General features: G+C 39.0%; 2 protein-coding genes across 3 annotated transcripts in view; one reads left to right on the top strand and one right to left on the bottom strand.

Moving 5' to 3' along the window:
- Positions 1–3,239, bottom strand: part of CAMKMT (calmodulin-lysine N-methyltransferase) — a 219,048-nt gene extending 215,809 nt beyond the window's left edge. For both annotated transcript variants that reach the window (XM_027641423.1, XM_027641424.1), the window contains exon 1: positions 2,784–3,239. In XM_027641423.1, coding sequence (XP_027497224.1) covers positions 2,784–2,882 — 99 coding nt within the window. In that variant the 5' untranslated portion in view covers positions 2,883–3,239. The remainder of the gene's footprint in view (positions 1–2,783) is intronic.
- Positions 3,240–3,493: 254 nt separating this feature from the next.
- On the top strand, positions 3,494–21,183 carry PREPL (prolyl endopeptidase like). The gene is given in 15 exon segments (XM_027641415.1): positions 3,494–3,916; positions 3,918–4,089; positions 6,977–7,174; positions 7,691–7,757; positions 8,412–8,615; positions 10,613–10,736; positions 12,813–13,029; positions 13,610–13,795; positions 15,251–15,454; positions 16,181–16,356; positions 17,774–17,990; positions 18,181–18,330; positions 19,183–19,309; positions 20,193–20,275; positions 21,078–21,183. Coding segments are annotated over 15 exon segments (2,301 nt in total). The 5' UTR covers positions 3,494–3,821; the 3' UTR covers positions 21,159–21,183.
- The last annotated feature ends 705 nt before the right edge of the window (positions 21,184–21,888 follow it).

The raw sequence follows: 21,888 nt of genomic DNA, 5'->3' as shown, positions 1-21,888 counted from the left end.
TACAAAAAATAACGGGTCACTGATTTTTTTGCTGTATCCAACCTCTGTCAACATGCTTTAAATGAAAATGCACTCGCATTCAACAGCCTTACAGTTTGGGGTCACGACCTCTTATTTTGCAGGACACTTCGAAGTACTACATATGTGAGGAGAACCACTGTGTTTGCTACGCTGTTAGAAACTAACAGCAGGTTTGAGGCATCAAGCTTACTGCTTTTGGATCCATTGGCAGGTCTCAGCATACGAAAGGCACAGGCATTTTCAACAAAGTATGAAAAACGGCTGTGTGCTGTCCACACTACTTTGTACTTCTGTACCACATGAGAAAAATACATACACGAAGGAAATGGCAAAAATATCAAAACAGGAGAATCATATTAAAAGACCAGCAAAATTAAGACCTTCGTGTAATAGCAGCAGGCCTGGAAACAAAATGGACCATCTTGACAACTAAAGAAAACCATCAAGACCTAATTTTCAGAAAAGCATGTTGTTTGGGGGCTGCTTTAAAGCAATGGCAAGCCAAACATACATATAGGGAGTAAACTAATGCATGCCTATTTCTCTAACTTTGTTGCCAAAAACTACAGACTGGATAATGCCATCAGTTGCACAGACTGGCAGAACTCAAAAAACACTCTTAGAAAATTTACTCCTGCTATTTTCACATGCATTTTCAAATGAATGGCTAACTTCCCTTAGCACTGATTGAATGTAAAAAATATTTTTCTTGATTCTGACAGGCTAAGTTTAAAAATGTTGCCAAACTTCAAACTCACTACATACATAAAACATTTTATTGATAAAGAACACATAGGTAATTATGCAAACCTCTGGTTCTTTATGCTAGCTTCATAGGATACCTCATAAAAGGGCTTTTTTCTTAATTAAATCAGCGAGCAGGCACTCAAGCATCCTTACCATAGTAAATCAATTTGTGTGTGCATTGAATGAAAGCAAATTCAATATATAAACACACCACAGAACTGATTTCACGTAAGCCACTATTATAAGCAGTATGAAATGTGTTTTTAAAAGCACTGTAAGAAACACTTTGACAGTGCTCCTTCAAAGATGTATGTAAAGGGAGGTTGATACCTTCTTCCAATCCATAGATAGATCTGAGCACTTCTGTAGTAAAGAGTGCAGAACTGATTTTTACTTCAGATGTACCAGTAAGATTAAATTGATCTTTGCTCATTGTACCATACAAAAATCAAAAGAAAAGCTAAAGAACATGGGAAAACCCAAGGAATCTGTAGAGGAAAAGGTCATAGATACATGTAGTTTGAGGAAGAAACAGAAGCCTTCTCCCCAAATACCTACACACACCCTTCCATAATCCCATTCCGTTGTTATGAAAAGCTCCGTGTGATTTTTAAGAGACAGGAATACGTCAAAAGCAATATATGTTGAAAACAAGTAACAGCTAGTATGGCCACAGAGCTCAGCTTACACAGCCTGCTAGAACAGAAACCTACAAAGACAAACCTGATATTCCTACCAGTAACTTTGACATTTCCTGCTTTAGAGTACAATAAAACAGAATTTGGTCCTGTTGAACAGGATTGGCAAATCTACAAACCAAAACCACATACAAAATGCAGTATTGATGCCTGCAGGCCTCTCACTCCGTTCCCCAGCTGCAGCCAGGTGGCCCTTTCAACCCACCTTCTCAGGGAGAGCTGCCAATGGGCAGCTCCAGGTGTGCATTTGCAGAGAACTAAACATTTGAGGTTAGGGCTGTAAATATCACGTCCCACAACAATAACAACTAATTAAGCTGATCTGGGTTTTTTAAGCCTTTACACATACGCTTATCTGCAGAGGAATACTTTCCAACCTTGCATAGCTCCTAAAGGGTCTAAAACAGTATGGAAGGCTGGAGCTGAGAAGCTGCTGACACCACAGCACAGGTGTCACCACTTGGTCCTTCTTCCTCCTCATCTTCCTCCAGGCATGGCTCAGCCAGCCTCAGCAAAGTGCAGTTTTCACTGCCAGGTGAGTGGGGTCTTGCCCCCGCTCCCCATGAAAGGCAATTCGGGGAATATTCCTGCAAAGAGTAGGAATGGGGTAAAACCCACAACAACCAGCGACAGCAGCATCGATGAAAAGTGTCAAACCATGGCCCGAAAATCCCAAGGTAGTGCCCTCAGGCTACAAGGTGCCAATGTGATGCTGGCCCTCCTCCCTTAACACTGGCCATGGATTGTTTGGGAATCTAAGGCACAATTTGGAATCATAGAATATTTTGAGTTGGAAGGGATCCGTCTCTTGGTTCTGCGCAGGACTGATGAAGAATCCTGAAGGCACTGTCCAAATGCTTCTTGAACTCAGACAGGGTTGGTGCTGCAACCACTTCCCTGGGGAGCCTATTCCAGTGCCCAACCACCCTTTGGGCACAGAACCTTTTCCCAACCTAAACCTCCCGACTCAGCTCCATGCAGCTTCCTCGAGTCCTGTCACTGCTCACGAAAGAGACTGGTACCTGCCCCTCCACTTCCCCTCTTTTCAGAGAGCCGTGAGTGCGTATATACACGTACATATTTTTATTATTACCACATTTTCCAGGCAGAGGGCTGCAAACCTCTTTGCAAACCCCACCGTACTGTTGCCGGCAATCCTCCTGCCAGGGCTGCGGACAGCGCTCCGCACCCCCGCGGCACCAGCACCCCGCCAGGGCCACAGCCCGGCCCGCGGGACTAGCGCCCCTGCGCTCCCTCGGGCCGCGCCGCCGCCCCCCGCCATGCCAGCAGCCCCTCCCGCCCGCGGGCTCCCCCTACCTGTCCGAGCAGCCGCCAGCGGGCTCGGGCCGCCACCGCGCCGCTCGCCTCGCACCTGCCCGCGGCGGGGCGGCGCTGGGAGCCGGCAGCCTCGGCCATGCCACGGCGGGAGCGCCTGAAGCTGGCACGGCGGGAGGGAGCACTCGCCGGGCCGGCAGGACCGCGCCACCGAGCATCCAGCGGCTGCGGGACCGGCCAGGCTAGCGATGGAGCGGGAGGAGGAGGGCGGCCATCTTTGTTAGGGGCAGCGCTGAGCCGGTCTCTAAGCGGCCGAGGAGTTCCGCGTTCTCCAGGCCCGGCACCGCGGGGGCAGGAGCGCGCCTCAAGACAAGTCGCCTGTGGCCTCCGGGCACGGGACTGTGTGTGGTAGGGCAGCCACCCGAGAAAGCCGCGCCAGGGCCCGCGCCAACCCGCCCGCCGCGGCTCCGAGCCCCTGCGCTGACATCAGCGGCTGAGCCGCTGAAGCGCCCGGCCGCCATCTTGGTTGCGGGCAGCGCCAGGCGGGAGCGCTGCCCCCCGGCTGGCATCTTATCCCGGGCAGCCCCGGCGGAGCGGGAGCGGGAGGAGGAGCGGGAGCGCCACGGCGAGTCCTTGCGCGGGCTGCGGCGGGAGGGACAGCGCTGGAGTGAGCGGGGCCGCGCCGGCTGCTGCGGCCCTGGCCCCGGGGGGACACGTGGGGCCCGACCCCCGCAGGCGGGGTCAGCTCCTGCTGCTGAGGGACCCTCTGGAGAGAGAGCGTGGGTTTGGTGTTGGATGGTGGGGGAGCGGGGGGGTTCGACTTCTGCAAACTCTCCCAGAGTTTTGTTCTTCAGTGTTTGAAGGTGTGTAGTTGCACTTTTCATTCTCCTCATAGTTTCACTGGAGTTAAACTTGAGCCGCCAGGAACGTGCTGGTTAAACTGCAGGTACCAGTTGATAAGAAACAGCCAAACTTTTACTGTGTCTTCTCATATGATTTACCTAATGAATCAATATAATTTCTGTGAGAGAGGAAGTTTTACCTGCAGTTTATGTTACGGTTTTTTCACACACAGTGTAAATGGTCTGCAGTTCGGGATTTTCAGAAATTTCAGGTTGGCTATCAAGAAATGAAGGTTATGATGTCCTGTGTTGGACTGCGAAATCTTCTCCAAGGGCTGAGCTTCAGTGTCAAGTACTACTCTAGCATTAACCGTTTTCAAACAACATGTCCCTGTAGTAAAATTAAAGCAAAAAAATGCCACATCCTGAACCGTTCAGGGTGTACATGCACACACAGGACCGCACCATCTGGAAGCATCCTGCCGTGGAGATTCTTTTCCTGCAAGGTATGCTGTTTAAGTATAGACTAAATGTCAACAACCACCTTGGCATATCTGTTAAGGAAGCCAGCCATACTTTTCACATGTTGAGGAAACATAGTTGTCCCGGAGAATTTGGTGTAGAGGGATAAATACCGGGATATCAGTTACATTCAAGGACACGTACCATTGTTAAACTTTCCTGCGCTGCTTTGATGTAAAGCTGCATTTTCATTGATCTTCCTGGTGTAGTGATTTTTAAAAAACTGGTATCTTCCAGAAACGTTCAGGTAAAGTGTCAGGAGAAAACTGCAGGGATAGCTAGTGTAGAGGCAAAATATCCAAACTGATGACACCATACTTAACCACTGTGAGCTGGTTCAAAAAAAACTTGTCATGCACAGAGTCAGAAAACAATCCGAAATAATTTTAGGTCTTCTGTTCCAGTATTTTTAATACAGATTTTGCCAAATGTATTATAAAAGTTTACTGTAGTATGACAGCCTGGAAACTGATTTACATGCATAATGCAAATGCATAAATACTATTTTAAAAGATTTGTGTATGGGTTTATTTGATCTTAAACATGTTTTCAGATGGATGTGGAGTTGTCCTAAAATTGCTTTTATTTGTCACCATAAACAGTTCCTAAGTCTGTGTCTTAAATGTAAACAAATGTTTCAAGAAGAATATAGGAAGTCTGGATGGATGAGAACGTGTGGTTCAGTTTATTCATTGGCACTTCACTAACACAGTTACAAATGCTGGTCTATGACAGTGGTTTCAGGATACAAACAGATGGTTTTCACCTGAAGGGAAGCTATGCCTGTTTGCTTTGAAGCAAATGTTTTCAAACTGATTGTTACTGAGATCCTCTGCTATGTAGACGTTTCTGGATTACTGTTTTTTCCCCAGGCAGGGAGGTGTACAGTAACTCCTTAATATATCCCTGCACTGTGACCACCAGCTGTGTATAATATTTCCAGATAAATACAATGGGAACTGTTGAAAACAAAAGGAGGGCAATCATCAATATATTCATAAAGAGTGGAACTTGCCAAAATAAGTTGTGCATGCTAAAATTTTACATAGAATCACAGAATCATCTGAGTTGGAAAAGACCTCTGAGATCATCAACTCCAACCTTTGATCCAACACTACCGTGGTTACCAGACCATGGCACTAAGTGCCACATCCAGTCTCATCTTAAAAATCTCCAGGGATGGAGAATCAACCACCTCCCTGGGCAGCCCATTCCAATGTCTGATTACTCTCTCTGTAAAAAATTTTTTCCTAATGTCCAACCTAAACCTCCCCTGGCACAGCTGAAGACCATGCCCTCTTGTCCTACTGCTGGTTGCCTGGGAGAAGAGACCAAGCCCCACCTGGGTACAACCTCCTTTCAGGGAGTTGTAGAGAGTGATGAGGTCTCCTCTGAGCCTCCTCTTCTCCAGGCAAAACAACCCCAGCTCCCTCAGCCTCTCCTCATAGACCTGTGCTTGAGAAATAGGTATAAGGGGAGATCATACGTACACGAGAGAGAGTTTTTAAATATCCAGAAACCATGTTCAGCTCAGGAAATGCCTGAGCTAAAATTGTTGAAGGCTGGGGAAATACCTGTTGAGGAAAATAATCTGGCTTGTCCCATTTTTATGCTTTCCTAAGTATCTCTTTATGGCCACTCTGAGTTTTTTATTTGGTTACATTAGTTTGAGGAATAGTGTTTTCTTAAAACAGTTTTTCCAGTGACCGGGAAGAAGGTGGTACAACTTGAGCATCCTGCAGTTTCTTTACCCTGACCAATTGCACAGTTGCTCCAGAGGTTCTCTAAGGGCTTTCACTATTTCTTTGCCTTGCACTTCCAATTTGAGGTACCAGGTGAGAGAGACCCATTGGTCTGAACCAATAACAGACACTCTTAACGCCTCAATGATGTGCTTTATGTTCACAGGGAGTTTGGTAAATGGAGCAAATAGTTTCTTTTCCCTTCAAAGTCTACTTGTAATGTTCAGATTTTGATCCACATGCATTTGTGAAGAAAAACTAGGAACAAACCAACAGTTCTTGATGCAAAGTGAGGATGGGGTATAAAGCATAGGCTGCTTTTTAGGCTTAGACACATTCATATCATACACTGAGTGTTAGAAAATGCTACTCTGTATGATCTGTGCAGGGTTATGTAGTGTAATATATGTTGTTAAGCTTATTACTTGATCAAGTGAGATTTCACATCATGCAAGAGGAATTAGCATTGTTCTAGCAGTTTTAACACATTTTTAACATTTTTACAATAGAAGACAGCTTTGTTGGCAATGAGGTAGCATGGAAACCGAGTTCCTTAAACTTATTCCTGATAAAATTGTTGCAGAATCCATATAAGTTCACTGCTCCACTTCATTCTGCACCTTATGAACATTTATATTAAAACTTTTGAGGAAGTGGAGCAAGAACCTGAACAAGGACTCCCAGGTACTGGGACAGAGGTTTGAGTGGTATTGTTGTCTAGGGAAGGAAATGAGAAATTACACTCTAAAGACAGGAAATTATGAAAGAACACCAGTGAAGAAGGAAAAATAATAGAATTCCATAAAAATTAACTAAAACCTAGTTCTAGAAAAAGAGCAAATATATTAACTCATAATCAATTAAGAGCATATATTAATAGTACCCTAAATTTTGAAGACTTCAATAAATGTGTCAAGTAAAGCACATTTGACAATGCCTCTTCAAAAGATCAGGAAGAATTACAATAAAAACATAATTCAACTGTGGTTTTTCTTTTTAATGGCACATACTGTTGTAATAATGCAAAGTTGGTTTGGGGTCTGTAGCTCAGGAAATACTGCCTCAGTATATTCATATTGGTGTACAGTGTGCTGGCTTGTAGCCATTGCTGTCTTTCTTTACTTAGCAGGAAGGAACAAGAATCTCCTCCAAAAGGAAGCGAAATACATCCGTAGTAACATCAGAGCTTTTGCACAAGAATCTTCTGAAATCAGAGCAGGAAAACTGGAATGACATTTCACCAATATACAAACCCATGACAAAGAGAATCAAAGAAAAACTAGAAGAATTTCACAACAAGTACACATTCAATTCAGAAAGCCCAAGGGTAAGTGGGTAAAAAAATTCATTTCCCATTGTTAACTACAAATAAAAAGCAGTGAAGCCATTCCTTCTATAAAATGCTCATTTGTTGATTATTTTATGGTAGAAGTTTTGAATATTTTAATAATTGTGGGTAGTAGCAGCATGTGTTTAGAACAGCTTATTCCTGTTATGATAGTGAATTTACCTTAATTTCTCCATAGGCAAAAGCAAGTAAAGATACAATAATCATCTGACTTTTGCATAAAGAATACAAGACATTTTAAGTTGCAAGAGAATTGCAGTGATCTGAGGCTTTTGTTAAATTTAAAGCAGATACAGGAAGCTTTAGTACCCTAACTTTGAAAGAACCTTTGTGATGCGTGCAATTCCTTATTCAGTACCAAATATATGTGCTATATTCTGTCATTTTTATATGGTACAGTTCTGTTGTACAGAACAATGACTGAATAACAGGGATTCTAAGGAAATAGTCTAACTATATGTTGGACTTGAAACATGCTTGTTTTGTATTGAACAGATGAGGTTTGGAGAGAATGTGTACTTTGAAGAGAACGGCTGCATATTTCTTTCAAAAGCAGATGATGGTAAGGGATTTATCTTCCTAATACGGTAGGATTCTTAAAAATGTTGTACATGTATCACTTAGTGTTCTTTTGTTACATTAAAGCTGAGTTTCTCTGTTTGTCAAAATAACTAAAAATACTTTAATACAATTCTTTAATGACTGATTAATAATTCTAGAATCTTGAATCTGAAAAGGGGAGGTGAAGACGGTTAGAGAATAGTATATATTGATACTAAGGCAAGTTGCTGGAGAGGAAAGAGAGAAGTCACTTCTTTTCATAGCCCTGATTAAACATTTTGAAAACAGAAAAAAACATCCATGCTTTTGTATTTCTGAGGGGGTGGAAAAAAATTACTAATTGTATTAATTGAAAACAAGCACGCTTTTGCTATCTGAGCTGTAAAATTCAATATGTTTACTATAAGCCAGGATCTACACTTTTAAAGTATTTTTAGTAATAACTACAGGGCTTTTTTTTTCTTCTGGAACTTTTTTGTTTAGTTTTATGAAGTGCATTTGCAAATATCTTGCAAGACAGATATGTGGTGTTCATAAATTCCAGTACTATGCTTGTGAATATTGCAGGCAGATTTGTTAAATGCAGGCATTAACAATGACCATTCATTTTGACAGAGTCTTAGTTACAGGATTTTTTGCTTTTTTTTTAATGTAGATGAAGGAAATGTTGACATTTTATTCAGTACTGATGATCTTGGCTTTTCTGATGCCTTTATTCAACGAATCAGAATTTCACCAGATCAGACATACATGGCCATCAGCTTAAAAAGTGAAAGTTCTGAAGAAGCAACCTGCGTTATTCTGAAACTTGGTCATTTTCCTGTTGTGAAAAAAGTAATTCCAAGTGTATTTAGCTTTGGTAAGTTGCTTATAAATATCCTGTGGATCACACCAGCTTTTGACACAACATTTTTCTTAGTCTACAAATAATATTAAAATATTAAAAAAAAAAAAGTAGGCAGCATTTAATCCTAAAGCTGTTGAATTGTTTCTTATTTATGATTTCTTTCACACTGCACAATTATAAGTTATCTGATGTGGGTGAAAGGGACTGCTTTCTTGATACAAGTTTTCCTTCATTGTAAAAGCAATCATTTATACATGTTAGAACAGTCATGCATATAATTTTTTCTATTGAATTCAATATGCTGTTTAAAAATGTTTGTGATTTTTTTGAGAAATGTTCTAGTTGATAAACTATTACAGCTACAAGTGAAGTCATTGATAGCTGTAGATAATTGGCTTTGCTGGAAAAGTGTGAAAGTACCACCTACTGTTGGGTATTGGCTGGAATTTCAGCTCAAATCTCAACTGGATGTGGATCACAGTTCAGAGGCCAGTGAAGTCAGCCAGTCTTTCAGAATAGATTACAGAGGTTTACACTGCTGTTAAAATAAGCAAAGGTAAACTGAAGTAAATGGGAAATCTTTCTTTTTTTATAGTATGTTAAAGAATATAGCAGAAAGAGTATAATAGTATGTATACAATGTTCCACATCTTGTAGTTTGGATTATATTTTTGGATGTCATCAAATTTATATAGTCCAGAAAGCAATTTGCTTGGGCAGGGTGAAAAACTAAAATCTAGGTAAAACTTCCTAGTTATAAAAATGAAGAGTAGCAAGAATTTAGTGTTGTGTTTGCACAACTGAAGATTAAAATGCCTGTTGAAAACTGAGCCTGCAAATTTGCCAGTGATGTTTTACACTATACTTGATTTGAACATCTATCTAGGTCCAGAAGAATCTGGACCAACAGGCCCACAGTAGGTATGACAGATTATGGCAGATAATAAAAGTATGAAAGATGGCTATCAGAATTGTAGAGATTATACTACCTTTGTAAATTTAGTCAGGTGTGAGTGAGGTACAGATGTATCATGAAGTACAGAGGTGTGTCAATCATGAGGAAGAGAATTAGGTCTTATGACCACTTGCAAAGTATGTGCTTGTACCGAGAGAGATGCAATAGCAGGGAGAGAAACAGAAGTTCTTGAAAATTTACGTCTTGATTTCTTAAATGCTAGGCTATAGAAGAACTTGGATTTCCCTTCTAAAGGCTTGTCTTCATAGGGAACCCTCAGCTACCTGTGCACTTGGGAGCCACATTGCTTTTCAGATAGCAAATTGTTTGTGTTGCTTCAGTGTGCTACTTCCTCAGGTTTTTTTATAGTTATATATAAAATATTTATATATAAGGCAACATGCAATAACTTTTTAAACCATAAGTGTTAAACGTTTTTCTGGTGGCTGTAGGAGCAACAGAGATAGCAGTAATGTGGCTGGATCAGTCAGGTTACTGAACTTCAGAACAACAAGGTTCCTGTATTTGTACATCTCTAATGTTGGTGAACACATATACAGGCATAGAAAACTGGAGAATTTTTATCTCAGCAGTACCCACAGGGCACATGCATCATCTCTTTTCTCTGAATGGTTTGCGTGCAGTCACATGCAGCAGTGCAGAGCTTATGCTGTCTTTATTATCTCGCTGACTCCACGTAAACCTCTGTTTCTCTGTTCGGTTTTAAACAGCCACATATCTTCTATTTTCCTGTTATCTCCAGAACCCCCACAGGGTCAAGAGCTTCCTGTTACTGGGGCCCATAACATTGTCCTCTACCTTTTTTTTTTTTTTAATATGTTATGAGATACTTGTTGTATGGTGTTCAAAGAAAACATGGGAAAAAGCTTTTTGTAGCTTACCCCAGTCCATGCAGGATGTAGAAATGCTGTCCTCAGTTCATGTCAGCTGCAACCCACCTTTTTCAGCATTGAGTCCAATGTCCATGATCTCCATTTTCTCTCAGTAATAGTATACACTGTTCCAAATTTGATATGCATGTCTTTTTTTCCAGAATGGGCTGCAAATGATGTTCTGTATTACACAACTCAGAAGAACCTTAAATGCCAGAATGTGTTTATGACCACTTTCACTTATCAGAAACATACTAAGTTAGTTTATACAGAACAAAATGCAAGGTAATACTTACCTAAAAATATAACAAGTCCTTTACATGTTTTAGAGTGTTTTATATGTATAATACAGCTGGTTCAGAAAACAAAGTGTTCCATATCATATTTCAAATGGTAAAATGCATTTTTAAGTTGTGTTCCACTGTCAGTAGTGCCTTATACAGTCTGTGAATGTGCTTTGTTCTCCTTTTGATATGTGATCAACAGAGATTTAACTTTCCTCTGTTACCTCACGAGTTCAATTGAGTTTATAAATGTCAAGGTCACTCTCAGGTCAGGGTGTCCTTTAATGAATGTGTGACAGTTTCATACAGGGTAAATCAGACAGTAGATTTCATTTTGTTTTCTCTGCTATTGATGTCTGATACATCTTTAAAAAAAAAAACAACACAGAAGTTCAGGCTAATCCTTGCTCTGGGTAATGGATGAGCAAAATCATTACAGCATTCCCAGAGATAGAACTATTGTTGACTGAATACCCTCTCAATAACCTTTCTTTAAGCAGTGGTTTAGGAAGACAAGAAGGCTCTTTGCTAAACTGAGTGCAGAACTAGTTTTTCAACCATGCAGAGTGTGGTAGATTTATACAGCATTCTGTAAATGTTTGTGATTACCCTTAATTCAAGTTACATATTCAATAAAGAAATTTCAATAATACTTTCATCTGGGAAAAAAAAATCTGCAATTGAGATGGAGTAAATAAGATCCTTTCATTCCAGCTGCATTTGATGCATAGTTTTGGAAAATCAAGTTCCACTGACCTGACACTTCCCCACAGGGAAACCGTTGGCATAATTCTGAAGGTCACAGTCATTACAGTAAATCTACTAGAAACTTACTCTAAAGGGTCATGTGCTACTGCAGCTCATAGCTGAACTTCTTCATCAGAGATGGCAAGACATTCTTTTGTACTGCCACTGAGCAGTTCCATTCTACATCTCACCAGCTCTTCTATTGCAATCAGGTATTTTTTTTTTAGAAGTGGAAAATTTCTTGACTTCCTTAAAAAATAATAGACTTTAGACCCCTCTCTGTGCCTGTTCTCCTAAAGATGTCAAGAGGGTGCAATTAGAGGAAACAATAGTACCAAAAAAATTGGAGTTCTCCACCTGCAAATAATTAAAGGCACTGAAAATGCTATCTAAAGCATCCTTTCCTTCACCAGTCAATTTTGAATTCTAGAGATATCATTATTGCAGTCATGTATCTGATCTGTACGATGCCGATTACGGTACTCAACCCTGCAATTTCTTGATGAAATCTGGATCTTTGTGATCGACAGCTTTGCTTTTAGAGACATCAGTCTTAAAGATTCAAAATGCCAAAGAAACTGCAGTGTCTCAAGATGCGACATTCCAGTTAATTAGGATGACTCACAGAAATTTGAATCTGAATTTCAGCCTGAACTTCTCTAATACTAGCATGCAACCAGTGGTTATCATTGTTTTCTATTTCTAAATTTTAGAGGCATTTAAAACCAGTAGATAATTCCTGGTTTCTTAGACACTTCCAAAACCAGTTCCTAGTTTCCAGCTTTATCACTGCAACACTGTCCATCTTGTCACATTTTTTTTTAAAATAGTACTTTTTGTCTTATTTGCTTCGAAGTTAGGTCAGTAGAAAATAGACATTTTATCAATTTATCTTTATAATAGCTCTTTTGTTATTGCTGTTCCCACATTATGTCCTTTATTAATTTTAATTTAAATATCTATTACTATTTAAAAAAAATTAGGGTTACAAGCTCAATAAAAAGTTCTTCATTTTGCCTGAATTTTAAAGCCTACACAGATCAATAAGCTTCCAGTGATGCAAAAACCTGAGTTCAGTTGGGCAGCAATTGAACTGCTTTCTTTGCAGATTTCAGGTTCCACACACAACATTGCAGGGTTTTGAATCCCAGGATAAATGCAGCAGAAGTGGGTTTGGGAGTCAAGTAGCCTGAAATTTCTCCAGCCTACTTACAGGCATGGGGTTTTTTACCTTGCAGGTGGAAGCCCATGATTCTGAAACAACATGCATTTTTAAAATACTAATCAAATTTAGGCTTTTTCTTTTTTTTTTTCTAATTATTCCCTACAGATTCTTTGTAGACATTTATCTCACAAAAGACAGGCGTTTTCTCACTATCAACAGCAACAGCAAGACAACCTCAGAAGTTTGGCTGGTTGACTGCAGAAATCCTTTTGCATTACCTGCACTTGTACAAGCACGAACAAAAGGGGTCATTTACCACATCGAGCATAGAAATGATGAGTTATATATTCTTACTACATATGGAGAACCTGCAGAATATAAGGTAATTTTAACTGATAATTAGAGTCACGGGATTCATTCAGATCCCTACTGCAGATCATATAGAAATAGTAAGGCTGAATTTTCATTTTGTGCTTCACAGCTTACTGAAATAATTTGAGAATTACACAGAGAGCCACATGGATTGAAAAGAGTGATAGTGTGACAGGAAGTCTTGCCAGTAGCATGCCAGTTTGATTCTAACTCCTTTGACAGCATCAAGAAATGAGTATGCTTTAACAGTCATGTCCCCTATATTGAAATTTAAGTTGGTGATCTCGGTCTGTATAATCAACCTACCTACAGTTCTGCTGGCCATGCTGAAAGCACTTACTGCATTAAAATCTTCTAAAGATTAACCTCTGAGATTTGATCTTCTCCAAATCTCACTGAATTGTTCTTCCATTTTGCCTAAGTAAAGGGAGTTTAAAAACCTCCAGTTTTAGTCAGGCAAACACCCCCGATACAAATGAGTATTTTTTTTCAATAAAAACGCTCTAAGAGATCCCCTGTATGCCTGTACCTCTAATTTGTAACTCTTATTATCTCTTAGTAATACAAAGTTGTTTATTTTATTTTTATAGTTGATGAAGGCACCGGTAGCTTCCAGCGGCAAGGAGAACTGGCAGTTAGTTTATGCACTGGAAAAGAAAACAAAGCTAGTAGACTTTGAGATGTTCAGTGATGACTGTATTATGTTCCTGAAGAACGCTGGTCATCTTTACCTAAATGTGATTTCTTTTGTTTCACACTCGGTTCAGTCAATAAAGGTATGTTTTATTTGGCTTAAGCAGCATGTTTTTCCACCACTATTTAATTTTTTTAACATAGCATAATGAAAGCAAAGATAAATGCTAAAAGTAAAAGTGGTTTGAAAAGTATAATAGAACAAAGTTTGTTGTTATGAGTAATTGTATTTACCTGTGGGTGTTCTTCAGGATTTCATGTGGTGGCTTACTGCAGCAAAGTTAAAGAGCAGCTCTCTTATGAGTCAGTTCTTTCTTCAATATACTACAGTCAGCCTCTTTACAATACAGCTGATTTCTTATGTAAAATAGGACTTGATTCCCTAAACACTCTACTTAGTTTTACTGGGCCTATTTTTGGTTACACACATTGGTGTAAGCAAGGAAATAAGCCCGGCCCTCCAACAGAAAAAAGATTAGAGGAATGTTTAGAACACAAGTATGGACACTGCCATAATAAATGGGAAGAGTTGACATTACAGTACAATTGTTGCAAAGTATTTCTTCCCTTCTCAAGTTCTTGCTACATACTTGTGGATTAAAACCAAAGTGACTCGATTCAAACCCATGATTTCTGGAGACCATTCAGATGAAATAATTAATTGATTTGTTTGTCTGAAAAATACAATCTGAGCTACTTAAAGTTTATTGCAACAAGCTGCCAATGCCACATTCTATAAAACTGCAACAGAAAAAGGTTTTCAAGAAAGTACACCGTATGGTCTCCAAAATCTTCATTTTTTAAAATGATGTTAGTTTATTTATTCAGAAAGGGTCTGCAGTTACTCGGGAGAACTTGGACTTTTGCTGCCATTTCGGAAGTCTCTAACAACTTAACCCGAGTAAGTAATGGTCTGGCAAAGGGTTTGGCTATGTCCCTGCTGCTCTCAAAGAATGAATCTTGATTTCTTTCATTCTTAGCAGAGTTAAAAACCTTAAATATAATAACAGTAAGTATCTGAGGGTGAATGTGCCAGGAAAAGGTTTTGTTCTTCACAATGGCTGGCACTAGGAACAAAGTTAAGAGGCAGGGGTTTTCAGTGGCTTAGCATTACTGAGCTAACTCACAGTAAAAGCATAACAGCTGACATGGACTTGGCTGCATAACATGTTGAAGTGGAACTGGAAATGCAGTGAGAAATAGGATCTAAAAAATAAAAACTAATGAGGAATCATTTCAAATACTGATTCAGTTTAAAAAAAAATAGAATCTGTATTAATGCCCATTTTAAACTGAATTTGAATTTGTTTTTCTTTTTTATTTCATTGTTGAACTTTATCCAATGGCCTCGGGGGAAAAGTTCACCAGTCTGTCACTTTTTGACTCTTTCACTACTGAATTTAAAAGAAATACAGATTGTGCTACATACAAACTAAAGATAATAGTTAATATCCAAAGCCTTTTCCTCTGAAGGACACACTAAGCAAAATTTTCAGCAGCAGTGTAAGGGTCTCACTTGAAATGCCGTGTTTTCTCAGCTACCTACGTGGGCCTGTGAATTTGAATTGGAATATCATCCTGAACATACCACCAGCACTTGCTATTTTCAGCTGTCCTCCCCAGTACACCCCCCTAAACGTTTTGCATATTCATTTAAAGAAAATAATCTCATTGAACAAGCTGTGCAAGAGGTACCAATTATTACGAATTGTCACACTACACGTTTACTAGCTAAAAGCAAGGTAAGATTTTTTCAGTCCTTTCCCTTTCCTTTTATTCTTTGCTTCCTCCCCACCCATTTAAAGAAAGTGCATTTGGCAGGGAATAGAGATTAAAAAATGTAAAGAGCAGTTGGTGCTATAGTTACTAAACAGTGGGTGTTTTCTTCAGTGCTATAGAGAAGAACAAGAAAGAGTCGTGATTTTTTTTTCCATTAACCTGGGTATGCCAGAGGAGATAACAGCATATGATGAGTCAAGGATCTTAGTATAGTATAAGTTAGAATTGCTGGTTGATGTATGGTATTGTACTCTGCATGATAAATTAAAAAGACGCTCTGTTGAAAAGAGCTCCCCACAACCAGCTGCACGGTGTAGATCAAGAAAGGAAAGTTTTAACAGCCTGAGTTTAAAAATTTGGAGATGTTAATAAAGAGTTTGTACTGTGGTAAGTGGTAAACTATTTTGTTAATAACATATATTCTTGGTGTTAAAGGGGGAAGGAAGACTCGGGTGCTTTGGTAGTTTAAAAACTCCTCAGGTGTTGCACTTAAATGAATTTATACTCTGCCCACACAGCAGAGGTTCAGTCTCATGCTTTATTTTTCAAGAGTGCTTTGAATATTCTAAGTGAAAAAAAATTACTGTAATCAAAAAAACACATTTTAAAATAAATAATTGAAGTTTTCATTGCCATGTGTCATTGAGATTTCTGCAATGTCCCTTATTGTAAAAATACTCCTTTTCCAGGATGAAACTTTGGTGCCAATTACAGTTTTTCATAATATGAATTCTGAAGAGCTACACAGGAAACCACTTCTAGTTCATGTATATGGAGCTTATGGCATAGATTTGAACATGAGCTTTAAAGAAGAGAAGCTGATGTTAATTGAAGAGGGTTGGATATTAGCATATTGCCATGTTAGGTAAGTCAAATATAAAATGGAATTAAGATTTTAATCTGCAGGATATACAGGTATTTCTTGATGTGCAACTGAAGATGTAGAGAAAATTTTTTTCATGTAGCTATATGTAGTTATTCATCTCTTTGTAGATTTTTTTAACATAAATTTACCTCAGGGAAAAAGAAGACGAGCACATATTGCATTTAGGTTTCTTAAATCTACAGGATGGCTGTACATAACTTTCAATCTTTTGAAGTCTCATTACCTCGTCTCATCTTTGCTCAACAAAAACATTGATAACACGTTCAAATTGCAGCAACATGTTACCTCCCTCCCTTTCTGAGGGCACTGTGTGCTAGTGATCAGTCTATGTCTTCCGAAAACCATTTGCCTTCTACAGCAATAACTAAGCATTTAACCCACATCTCTTGCTCTTTTATTGGCTAAATCCTCTGTCTCCAGTTTAGCTACAAATCTACCAGTTTTCTAAAACCAGGATGTACAATAGGCTTCTTCACATTTTCACTGAGGTAAGTATGTAAGGAAGACAACAAAAGAGTCACTTTAGGGGAAGGAAATTAAGGGGGGGGCAAATGCATAACTGTTTGAAACACCAGGCCCAAAACAAATTCAGCATACAAATATATCTTCTGTACTCAAGTGACAAGCGCTGTGCTATTCTTCTTCCTGCCCCACTAAGTATCTTAAGATGCAAGTCAGTCTTAGATGAAGATGAGTTCTTCATCCAAAGATGGCAGACTAATCAGTTAATTAATTTAAACTTGAAACCGGAAAAGGAAGCTTCAGGTGGCTTAGAAACAAAACTGTGGTTGTGTAGAAATAAATATAAATTCATTCTATAATCCTGTATTACAAAATGTAATATTTCAAGTAGTATTTGAAATTCACAAACTAGGGGGAAAAAAAAACCCCAAACCCACCTTTCTAACAGTCTCAGAATTTAAGCTATGCAGAATTCAAATCCTGAGAGTCTGCTTTGGAGCTGAGAAATACTGTTTTACTGTTTTGAATAAATGCTAGTGTTAGTGATGTAAGTATTGAAAATGTTTTAGATGTTCTAATAGTTTCTTGTGTAGAAAGGTAATATTATTGTCTGATTTTTTATTGCCTGCAAGGACGGTGTCCTAAAGTGGTGCTTTCTCTGTGAGTTCCAGGACACAAGCACAAAAGGGCATGGAGTGCCCTTAGAGAGTTAGTATTGTCACCAATCATCATGCATGGATTTATTTTTTTGTCTTCATGTTGTGTCTTTTAGCCATAACTGAAGGTAAAGATAAAAACAGAGAAAACAAGAGTTAATTAGGAAGGCAGACTATGGTTTTGCAACTCTGTGGCTGCTGCTGCTCTTACATTATCTGAAGTTTTGCTGTGTAATATTTTCCAGAGAGACTCAAACTTGAATTTCTTTAAATTTCAGGGGTGGAGGAGAGCTAGGCCTTAGCTGGCACAAAGATGGATGTCAGCATAATAAACTCAAAGGTCTCCAGGACCTTAAGGCTTGCATCATGCTGCTGCACGAACTGGGGTTTTCTCAGCCAAAACACACAGCACTGGCAGCTGCCAGTGCTGGAGGAGTTCTTGCAGGAGCCCTGTGCAACACTGATCCAGAACTGATCAGAGCCATGGTTTTACAGGTGAGGTGCTGCAGACCCTTTATGGATTATAACATTAAGCTGTATTTTCTGTTTCATTCTACCAGTTTCTGAATTGGAAACATTCCAATTCAAAATTCACTTTCTTCATTTGTTTGAGAACACATTGACTCAGGCATTCAAGGTCCTCTGTCCTATTTGCCAACTTTTTTTTCTTTTCATGACTTCTAAGGCTCCTTTTGTAGATGTTCTAAATACAATGATGAAAACTCATCTCCCACTGACAACTGAGGAACAAGAAGAATGGGGAAATCCATTAGAAGATGAAAAATGTATGAAGTATATCAAAAGCTATTGTCCATACCAGAATATTAAGCCACAGGTAAAACTATGCTTTCTGTGTGGAATACTACAGTAATAAAGTGTAGTGGTTTACAACTTTTTGCAGAAAACAAAAAGTGGGTAACAAATTTTTAAAAAACTCCAATATTAATTATTTCTGTAATAATCTTAGCAATATTTGGAGTCACAAGTGACTACTGAGATTAACTGAATGCCTTCTCCTAAATAATCAATATATTTCAAAACTTACCTTTTAGGACTCCCAGGAAGTAATAGATTACTGTATGGTATAACAAACCTCAACATGCAAAATATCTTCTCCTTTTGTGGGGGCTTTCTGTTGTTCTACTGGGCTTTGCAGACTTTGTCACAGAAGGAAGGCAGTATTTTCAACTGATTTAATACCTTCTAAGAGGCAAACACCGCAGTGGAAAAGGAGCTATAGCTTTGACACTGTCATCTCAGGGGAAATCTTTCTTTATCTGAAATAATGTGTTAGCTGTGTTACATAGCTTCATTAAGTAAAATCTTACTATTTAAAAAACCAACTCTTTCTCTGCAGAAAGATAGCAAAAATAAAGCTCAGCTATTGTTCTAAGGTGAACCATTCCATGACTACTACTCCTTTTTTTTTTGCAATTATCAGACTTATACCAGTGGGAGGAGGATGTTTTTGATGACCTTGCATGTAGATAATCCCCTACTAGGAAGTAATTTTTCAGACCAAAATGTTTTTTTTGCAGTTAGTGATAAAAGTGAGGGGGTTTTAAGTAATTATGTAATACATGTTTTTAGATAAATCCTAACACGTTGTACAGTAAGAAAAAAATCTGTTACTCTGTGAGAAGAACCAATTGTCAAGTATTTAACTGGTTTTGGTTTTTAACCTCAGCGTTATCCTTCAGTTTTTATCACGGCATATGAAAATGATCAACGGATACCATTAACAGGAGTCTTACGATATGTTCAGAAACTTAGGAAGGCTGCACTAGATCATGCCAGCAGAACAAGTAAGAAAGGTAAGGATAAGGATATTACAGGTAAACGGAGTTGGTTAAACCAAATATTAATAGTCATGTAATTAAACACCATAGAGATTGACACCTCCTTAAATTAGTTCATTTGTACAACACAATCCCATATTTTTAGCTCCACAGCAGGCTCTGAGATGCAAAAAAAGACTGGCTCACTCTTTCTTAGGCCTCAACATATGGCAGCTGTTGGGCAGTGCAAGGTGAACCCATACCATCAGTCCAGCTACCAGCAGGCCCAGACTGCAGTTCTCAGCAATGCTTGGATAAAAATCTTACTTTTGCTGCTCTACAAAAAACAACTTTTCTCACTTTGATAAAGCTGCAGGTCTTAGTCCAAGGCAGAATGACAGCAAGGCCAAGGCACAGGTGCTTTTATACCTGAAACTTAACACTAGCTTTGGGATACTTTCCAGCAAAAGGTACATTCAAGCCTTACCATTTTCTAGTACTGTCTCATCTGGGGAGAGGTTTTTACCATCAGCATCAAAAGAGATCTTGAATAACCTTTTCTAATTTTCATTATGCCCTATATCTGCAAGCAGCCCAACTGTGATGCTTGAGAAATTACAGCAGATGCTGCAGTTGCTGTTGCAATCTTTGCTCAGAAATCAAAACCCACATCTTTAAAAAGACTCAAAGAGAACAAACACACTAAATACATAAATATTTCTCCAATATGCAATTAATAGAAATACAAATAATTCATTCAGAAAGCCGCTATATGATCCTTTTTTTTTATTTTTTAAGGAATAATAGAAATTCTGTCAGGACCGAAGGCAGAATTATCTATACCTAAACAACTCACATCTCCACTTACCTTTTTCCTTGTTCATTCAATGTAAAGTGATCACTAGCTTCATTGTTCCAGGAAATTGGATTCCTAATATCATCTTAGATGTCCAGGCAAATGGCAGCCATTGTGATTCATCTTGGGAGCATTCAGTGAGTGAGGTATGTTCCCTTTATTGTACATGTCCATGATGTGTTGGAGGGAGGTGTCCCCTCAATTGATACTTCAGTTTCAGTAGTTGTGCAGTCACTGAACGTATGTTTAAAGTATAAAAAAGAAAAACTGCAAGAGCAACTGCTGGTCTTATATATCTATAACACAGCAATTTATATACATAATTATATATATTTATCAATATATATAGATAGTTCAATAGATAGAAAAGAGACAGTGACAGGGCCAGATTATTGAAACAGCCTCAAAACAGTTTTCAATTCCCACTGTAATGTGTTGAGAGCATTGAATGAAAGGTTCCAAGTTGGGCAAAACATTATTCCAGCAGAAAAAGTCTTGCACTGTAGAGTATTAAGTGCTTAAAATTGTCATACTATTTACTTCCATCTTCTTCATGTGTAAGACATATGATGGGTTTGATCTTTACATTTTGAAATGCATGATCTGTACTATCAAAGCTATTACAATTAGCTTTCAAGATTTTGCACTTTATACAAGTGTGCCTGCTAAGAGCAACACAGTATATTGTTATCAGTGTCTCAGACTATCACAGTTGGATACAAATTTTATTACTGTTATTTTGAACAAATCCTAGCAAATGTTAATTTGATGATTGTGGCAGTAACTCCCAAAATGAATTCCTTCAGGAAGAGCTTCATTCTGTTTTAGAGCAAGATATTTCTTAGCATTAGTCTAGGAAAGGAAGAAGATTAGGATAGCTGCACAAGAGCCTGAAGGTTTATAGTGCAAAGAACTTTACTTTGTAATAAAATATTTTCATTATTTTAGGTCGCAAGACACCTTGCTTTTCTGAATAAAGAACTTGAGGAAGTATGCCATCTCCAACATCCTAGCAAATCCTGCAGATAGCTAATAAACACAATGACCACGTGAAGAACTTTGGGTCGGATTTTTATTTATATGGAAAGCAAACACCTTCCCCAGAGGATCTTTGCTCCTGGATCCCTGCTTTATGGGCATAAGTGCACAAAGCTGGGTGTGGCATTGGCTTATAAACATACAGACCAAGAACTGAATTTCTCTGCTGCCTGGTAGTACAGAAGTAGCTGCCAGCATAAATCAGTTTGTTCAGCAAGTTCTGTTCACGCAAGCCAGCAGTGCAGAGCAGAGCTGAGCACAGTGACTGGCACATAAAACCTCACGTGAGTAGCACACGCACTTTGTACAGGGAGCCTCTCCATCCTAAGCCATCTCTTTTAAGACCACCTTTTACACAAGGCAGTAAAACTCCTAAGTAGTATTTGATGAAAAAGTCTCACTACTTCTAAAACTAATTCCCATATGTAGGTGATGATGACTGCTGCCCTTCCTATCTACACAGCAGTCATAGTGTACTGATCATATGGTGGGATCAATCAAACTGCAAAGAAATGGACTCTCAAGAACAGCAACTTTAGCAGAACTCTTTGATCTGAGTAGATTAAAAATCTTGCAGTTACCTTAGTTAGCATGGTAATCTTAAGAAGGAGGTGCCAAAGTCCCTCTGGAAGACAAGATGAATGCCCCAGAGGATAATGCCAGAATCTCTCCAGAGGATAAAACAAAAAGAATGCCCCCACTGAAGCAGCCCAGTTCATAG

Source organism: Corapipo altera, unplaced genomic scaffold, assembly GCF_003945725.1.
Source record: "Corapipo altera isolate COAL_440 unplaced genomic scaffold, ASM394572v1 48b, whole genome shotgun sequence".
NCBI lineage: Eukaryota > Metazoa > Chordata > Aves > Passeriformes > Pipridae > Corapipo > Corapipo altera.
Note: the sequence above shows the minus strand (reverse complement) of the source record. Positions and strands in the feature narration are given on the sequence as shown.